The sequence below is a fragment of the Nanorana parkeri genome, unplaced genomic scaffold (genome assembly GCF_000935625.1).
Source record: "Nanorana parkeri isolate BGI_ZX_2015 unplaced genomic scaffold, ASM93562v1 scaffold65, whole genome shotgun sequence".
In the NCBI taxonomy this organism is placed as follows: Eukaryota; Metazoa; Chordata; class Amphibia; order Anura; family Dicroglossidae; genus Nanorana; species Nanorana parkeri.
In genome coordinates, this window is record NW_017306333.1 from 737,083 (window position 1) to 745,520 (window position 8,438).

Genomic DNA, 8,438 nt, shown 5'->3' on the forward strand with positions numbered 1-8,438 from the left:
AGAATCTACTGTATGTGAACTAACAAGCAACGTATCATATTCTCACTTTGGTGCTTAGAAAATAAAGCAATATGGTAATTTATTTTTTAAGACAAACATTTTCTGGATTTTAGACTGAAACATGCAGGATGCATTAAGGGTAATTTTAATTGTCACCCAGAGTTCCATATGCCATAGTTTACACTACCTCCCTCTGTATTCAAAAGCACTGTAAAAGGTTCAGTATTCAGCAAAAACAATCTGATGATAAATTAGTACTAAATCACAACAATAAGAAGCACAGCACAGCGTGGAATAGGGGGATCTCTAAACTAGATAACAGAAAACAAGGGCACCTTTACTATTTACACTTCAGCTCTCTATTTGATTCATTTTACATTCATCAGATAAAAAATAATAATTTAGAAACGCAGTAAAAATGATATACAGTAGTTGTGATCCAAACACAAAGCAGGTTGGGCAAGCCTCGGCAACACAATAATCATTTAAAGTAGTTGTTTAGCAGTAAACAAACATGCCGTAATGGAGTTCTAGTTGCATACTCGATGAAAGTAAAAATAATAATCTGTGTACAGGATTCCAGCAAAGTTTGGATCTGTTGAACAATTTGCAAGATCCTATAAAAAGAAAAGAGAAGAAAATTATGTGCTAGAAATATTTGTTTCCTTCCTTTTGTTTTTCTGCCGAGTGAAAGAGCTACCTGACTTTTATTGCGGGTCTTCCACAACCTCCTGTAATAAAAAAGAGATGACTGGATGCCAACACCCATCCACGCTTGTGGGTTGCAGCAACGTGCACGGAAACATGCATTTTTGCAACACATAACACAAGGACTGCACAAGGAGCAGGTGTGACGCCATGCATTGTGTAAACATACATTCCCGAGTGTTTCCACAACACACAAGTGGTCTTATCACCTTGTACAGTAGTGTGCAATACACCACAGTGCACCACAATACATATGCATTGGTGTGCAGCATTGCAAAGAATAGGCATGTATGGTTTTTCATCCGTTGTGGTGCATGGGCAACCCATTCATAATGAATGGACTACCTTAAAGCAACACAAGATAACATTTTAACTGCATTTTAACACTACGTTAACAGCTAAGTGTGAATCTGCCATAAAATGCAGATTAGGAAGTCAATAATCTGTCCCTGTTTACCATATCCTGCAACTGCTTGAGCAACTGTAGATATTACAGGTAAAGACCATGTATTAATGGATCATCTCAGAATGCTGAGGGTTCTGTGGGTCAGTGAAATATGTCTTGTAGCTCGTAAGGGCCTGTCTATACTGGCTTTTGTTTTCATCAGTACTGCTTTTCCCCTTGTACAAATCAATGGGAATGCAAAAGCAGCTTGATGCAACTTAAGGCGGCTATACACCTTACAATTATCTTTATTTATCTTGTTGTGCCTTCATCAAACCGTTGTTCGATTTCTGCTCAAATACCGCATCATGCACAGACCAATGTGGATTTCAATTATCGGCCATTAGCAATACTAACTGACCAAATTTCTAGCCTGTCCGATAGATGGAATTCAGCCAGTTGTACAGTAATTGTGATCGTTGACTTCCCATAAACTGGCTGATTATCATACGAAAACCCCATGTCGAATGATAATCGCAAGGCGTATGGGCACCTTTAGGAAGAGGTGAAATGCACAATGAAGTGTCTCAAACTGACCAAAGGTAAGTGGAATGCACCTGAAAGCACTCTGTATTTGCCCATCTACACAAGCTCTAAAGCTAATTGCTATGGAGGAATTAATACAGTCTACGAAATGGTGCTAGTGCTACTATAGTTTTATTTGACAAAGCTGGTGTCTGAGGTCATTAGTAGCATGATGAGGACAAAGCAAAAGGAGCGCCTCTGTAATGTAAAATTGATTTATTGAGAATAAAACACACAGCTGAAAAGGTACTTACAAACCAGCTTGTATAAACGAACAGAAAACGATATAATCTTAGTAGACCATCAAGATGAATACACGAAAATAGGGTGAGGGAAAGGAAGTGCTAGCGTGCAGATAGCTTCGGCTTAGTACTAGGACTTCCTTTCCCTCACCCTATTTACGTGTATTCATCTTGATGGTCTCCTAAGATTATATCGCTTTCTGCTCACAAGAAGTGCAAAGATTTTTCTTATTTCATGTTCTCTCTCACACTTATCAAATAGATAGGGAGTAAGCAGAAAATTGAGGTTCTAACATTTGCACTTTAGCCAAAAATGAAATTTAAGTTTTGCCTATGATTTAGCTTTAAACTGTATGTATAGCGAAAACTTTTTTGGATAGAGTAGGAATGGGTTGAAAACCCCTTGAGATTACTTTTTTGTTGCCTCTGTCCCTTCACTTCCTGTCCTGGAGATGCAACAGGAAATGTACCCAAAGTGAGGGTCATTTTTATCTTAGTTGTCCTAGGAACATTTGTGCCCATTGGATATTTTACCCTTACCTCCTGCTGGTGACAACTCTAAAATGTTCAATGGCCCATCACTTTCAGTCTCTGTGACAATGGTCACCAGAACAAATAGAGGGGATAAGTTTCCCCAGCAGGGACACAAGTCTAAGACTTCCCTACTCTATCCAAAACTAATGAAAACATTTTGTCCTCACATACACTTTAAGGCCATATGGCAAACCATTAAAATGATTGCATAAAACCCTAAAACTTACAAAATAAATAGAGCAGTAACAATAAAAAGAAGATCTCCACCAAATATAGGTTTCTCCAATGAGGGCAGTGGTTATACCACAGGATCCCCACTGCTTTCTTGAAATACAACAGACAACTCGCCTCTTACCCCGCACCGTTACGGCACAGCATTAAGAATGGCTTTAATCCCCCATTTTTTAGAAATAGGGTGTGACAAAGTAACCCAATGTTTAGCATTAATGGGCTATCATTATAACTAATAAAGCATTTGTGCCCCTGATGGCAAATTATTAGACATCCCCAAATGTAATAGTTGGTATAGTTGTCACATTTAATATTTTCTTCTTGCTTTCCTCATTAAACAATTGTGAATCCAGGAGTTTGCCTACAACCATCCTTACTTAGTGGTCCTTATTTTATTTAATAGCTACTTTCTGAGCGCGTTTAAGTAAACTCACCGGAGTAGCCACACGGAAATGGTATTCACTGTCAAATAGATAGGCTACAGGGAGGATCCAGTCATGCTGAAGACCCTAAATAATAAAAGTTGTTACATGGATTAGTTAAATACACACTTATCTCAAGGAGAAATAATAAAGCATATATTGTCTAACAACCACAGCAAACATTTATTTTAGTAACATAAAACATTATTGGAATGATAAAAACTCTTATTTGTCAAAATACTACAAACAGCAAGTCTTTGAGAATTAAAATTGGAAATATTTTCCTGAGTACACTGCTCTAACATTCTATTACAAGAAAGCAAAACAGAGCCTCCTTGAAGAGCAGGGCACAATATCTAGAGAAGAAAAATATGAATGTAGTTGAATGCAATAATATAAAAAATAGCAACAATCTGCATACTGAGCTGTAAATGTGAGCATACATTATAATAATCTGAATCATTACCTTTATTGTGGCAAAGTCTTATTATAAACTGGGGTGGAAATATGTCCCTCAAACCTCTTATTATGTGACTATATTACTATGTGTTTCACTTAGGGGCATATTTATAAAATATTAATTGGCTGAACATTTTCTGGCATTCCCTGCACGCATGCACTGTATATATAAAGAAAATGTGCATCTGGATGTCCGTTTATTGTCACTTGTAGAGTCACCTGCATGTACTAAAAAAAAGGATGCCCCCCATAAATTAATATAGCACAGTAATGGTTGTGTGTCATGGCTGATTGCCATTCTACATACTTTTAAGCATGCATTGAAAGGGACCACACCTCCCAGAGAACTAAACCCAATGCTGCCATGGGTTTTTCAGCACCCCTGATGTTCCAAAACAGGATCCTATTATGAAGGGGCTTATGACAAACCCATCTGCCTCCCATGGTAGGATCAAATTGTAGTTAATTTTCATTACACATGTGAGTATCCAGAAATGGGGAGCACATCCCATTGGAAAATAGGGAGGGTAATACTTGAATTAGCATAGTTTTAAGATAACCCCAGCACCAGTTTTGGATAAACTGGGGCCCTGTGCAAGAATCATATCAGGGCCCTCTTGGTGAAAATACTACAAGTCCTCTGACACAATCTACTACATAGGGTACCAAATACTGTGCTCCTCTGTGTCTTTTACCCTTCTGTTAAATCACCCTTCCCCTAAATCACCTAACAGTAAAACAGACTTTTTGCCAGAGGTTAATTATTCAAAATTCAAGAAGATTAGGAATTCTAAACCATAGTGAATGTAGGAAAAGTTGATGAAGCTGGACAGATAAATGGTGACGCAGAAGTTAATAAAATGCATGTTATACCTTCTATTCATTTAGAGGTCGAAGGGACCCACTACACTCTGCATAAAGCAGCTCCCCTACCTCTACCATGCATGCAGAGCTTTCTTATTGCAGAGGCAAGTCTATGGCAACCAGGGGACCATAGTCTGGAGGCCACTGCTCTTAATGAAAGGACACATAAGCAGAGTATATATTTGGTAAAACATGGGGAAAAATGGATTGGCACGTTTTATATGTTTATTGACATAGCGTTTTTGGATTTGTTTTAATCGGCACAGTTTTCATCATGTTTTACACTAAGGGGTTTTAACATATTAGAACTTTTTATTTATTTATAAACTTGTCACCTTAAATATACACAAGTATTGGAGCTGGTAAAATTGATATCTGTGATACAGCTTTGATATAAAGGTATTCCCTGCCTACTGAAAGAACAAACAGCATGTGTCTGGGTGATAAAACAATTAGGCCTGGCTCACACCTAGGCATTTCTGAGCAGTAGGAAAAGCATTTTAAAATGACCAACACAAGAAATCCCATGATTTTCAATGGCCCCTGTTCACACCTGAGCAGCAAAACGCCAAATGCAGAAAAGGGTAAATGAGCTTCTTTTGGCAGTTTCATGTGATTAGTCAGGGTAAGCCATACCACTATGCAAGTCTGTGCATACACACATTTAAAAAAAAAATGATATTAAAAAATATTAATAACTTCAGTTTAGCAGAGTTAGCTTGTTAAATGTGTGTAAAGAACAGAAGGGCCACAATTTTCTCAAATGATCATGCACCATGTATTATTCTTTACACTAGTTTTTATTTGCATTTGTGCCATTTCCACACATTCTTTATTACCTGAGTTGCCTCTGTAGAATCATCCCTGTTTTCCCTCATGTGAACACCTCGGTTACAGATATTTCCCAGTATCATCTTACACTGGTAGACAATCAGTGGCTCTGTAGTGCTATAAGCAGAAAAAAGCATACAACAAAAATGTATAAAGAAAAAACACAACCTTAATAAAGAATTTCTTTCAGATTATAGTTAATGTGATATTTCAATGTCACTTTAAAATTAAATATAACCATAATAAACACAATAATATATAACTTTTAAAAGATTTGTATTTCCACTTAAATATATACATGCACATGTAGCATAGAGGAGGAAGCATTGTGGGTGAAGAGGCCGCACAGTTTGGTAATAAATTGAAAATTGTATTAAATTGTATAGGATAATGTAAGGCCATCATGTGCGACTTAATAGAAGCTCAGCCATAGAACAAGACAATCACTTGGAATAAAGAACACAAGTAGACAAATTTGTATTCTGGAATGGCCATGTGACAGTCCATACTCAACCCAAGTAAAATGCTGTGGTCATGACCTGAAGAGGACAAGTCAGGTAAGGACACACAGAATTTTCAGTTAACTAAAAGCTTCGTAAACAGGAACAAGCTTACATTTCTCCCAACCATTGTGTAAGTCTTATCAGCAGCTATAGGGAACATTTGCTGAAGTTATTGTTACTAAGCAGTTTATTACAACTACTAAACATAGTAGTTCTTTATCAGTCATGGACCATGAATATTTAAACAATAGACATGAAAGAGCACAGCTGTTGACTGTTATTACTTTGAGAATATCGTGTTTGTCTGTTTTTCAACTGAAGACCTGACCCTGTTTTAGCAACCATTTATGCAGAAATCCAGGTGTCCTGGTGTCACAATTATTCAGGTATCTCTTTGGGTTTCACCGCCCTCTTACCTGCTGCTAAGAGTTTTTTCTATGGCCACATTAGACAAGTAAAATGATCACATCATATATGCTGTTCTGTACACTTATTTAAAGAGCTATGCCAAGCAACATTTGCATCTTAACTAGCCACAAAACATAATCCCAGTGCAATTTAGAAAAACATCAACCTTTTAAGAAGATAAAAAAACAGGGTCCACACAAAGCAATCACAGGTGTAAGATGGAGTGCATATACGATCTAAGCAAAACCCTGGTAAAAAGTGAAGGATAATTTCCCCTACAGGCACACAAACATAAAAAAAATCCAAGAGCGGTTCTAAACTTTCTCTACTCTACTAAGTGGGTCTATTATTGTGGTTTGTATCTCTGATAAAAGTTTCCTTCCTGCCCAGACTCAATGAAAGACAAAATGAGGGGTAATGTCCCCAACAGAAACAAAGACATCCAATGGAACCTGACAGAGGCTCTAAATTATCCCCACTCAAATCTAAAATTAAAAGTTATTTTTTGGTATGAGGCTCCACATTGGGAATGATGGGCAGGCTTAAAAGTCAATAGATATGCATGGGAGGTAGAGCCATCAGTTTTGTGAATTAAAGTCCATTATTGCAGATGAGAACAGCCTGAGTTTTGGGAAACCTAAGGAACTCAACAAAACACATCACAAGGTATGTGCAGCACCTCAGGACCCAAATACTATGCCCAACAGGAAGTCATCAGGAAATGCCATATGACAAATTAATGACTTGTTATTAAAAATGAATTTGGCTCCCTGAGATTCAGTGGAGTATCTTCGCCCCACATAGCATTCTATACTAGTTAAAATGCTACCGATGCTCGAGACCTGATGATAATTCCTTACAATACTGCAATACAATACTGCAAGGAGCAGTGACTAACAGTCACCGCTCTCTGCGTGGAGAGTATCAGGAATCAGCAATCAGCGGCTGACTTCCCGATCAATAGAGCTGACCTGTGACAGCTTCAGTGTCACAAGTCAGCTTGAATTATGGGGTTGAGCGTTTTTCACTCACCCCATAATTCTCCTTTAAAGTCCAAGAAAAACTGCATGTCCATCTAAGACTATCCTGTCCACAGGGTGACAACATTGTTTTGCGATTTCACTACATAATGAACAGTGCTGTAACCTTACTGGAAGTAGAAAAATAATGTATCTACTGCCATGATCAGCAGGTAAAGAAACTATGTTACAGGCAGAAATGCTGTCTTAAGCTGGCCATACACTGGTTATATTTCCCCATCAGGACAGTCACTGCTTGTCCCCATGCAGTCACTGCTTGTCTATTCTGTCAGTGTCACACCCACTGCTGTCAGAATACAATAGCTCAGTGTGAGGATTACCCCATCCATGCTGTTTAGCGTGAATGGGGAAATCAAGCATGTTTTCTCTTTCAGGCCGCGCAGCTGACTGAGAAAAAATGTCCAGTGTATGGCCAGCTTTAATGCTAATGACAGACTGTGTCATATACAGTATGCAATTTTTCATTTTTCTTTCCATAATTACAGACTGCCAGGCTATTTGTCTTTTAATGTTTGCTAAAACTCTTTCCTTGGCACAAGCCATCCTTCACAGTGTGCCATGTATAATTGTTCTGTTCCTGCAGCCTAATTATCTCAGTCTGAGTTTTAAACTTGACTAGTAATATCATCTAAATCTGAGATCAACTAGATACATTTGTCATATATACCTCACTCCAATTACTCTTTGTTTTACATCTCTCATCTGAACAGTTTGATATTAAACATGGCACATAGGCAGACACAATATAGAGCATATCTTTTGGCTGAGCTTACGCACATAAGTGAGCATGAGACTATAAAAATATCAATTGGCAACTCACAAAGAAAACAAAACACAATAGGTCAAGATTTAAGTGGCACATATTTTCCTGAGCTAGTATACAAAAGACAACAATTCACTGGAATCAAGCCAACAAAATAATTGCTTTTACAAAGAAGCTAGAATTTGTTAATAGGATGAGTAAATAAATGAAGTGATTTCACACTATGCAGTTAGTTGCAAAAAGTATTACAATATCTAGCTCAGTCTTTTTCAAAGTATGGGGCTAAGCCTAGTAGCAATAGTAGCAGCCTTTAATACATATGCTGATGTGTCTTCTGTGGACTTCAATGCTCTTTTTTTTATAGGGCAATGTCTTAACTGGATATGGGCTCTCTGTCAGAGTTTGTATGAAACTGATGCACACCAGTAATACATAGATAGATAGGAAGAAATATATATATATA

General features: G+C 37.6%; 1 protein-coding gene across 1 annotated transcript in view; it reads right to left on the minus strand.

The window, feature by feature from the left end:
- Positions 1 to 530: 530 nt before the first annotated feature.
- Positions 531 to 8,438, minus strand: part of MYRFL (myelin regulatory factor-like) — a 76,290-nt gene continuing 68,382 nt past the window's right edge. Inside the window, exons 20-22 of the mRNA XM_018576338.1 lie at positions 5,270 to 5,378; positions 3,120 to 3,194; positions 531 to 617 (exon numbers count right to left, since the gene is read on the minus strand). Of these exons, the coding sequence (XP_018431840.1) occupies positions 531 to 617; positions 3,120 to 3,194; positions 5,270 to 5,378 (271 nt within the window). The remainder of the gene's footprint in view (positions 618 to 3,119; positions 3,195 to 5,269; positions 5,379 to 8,438) is intronic.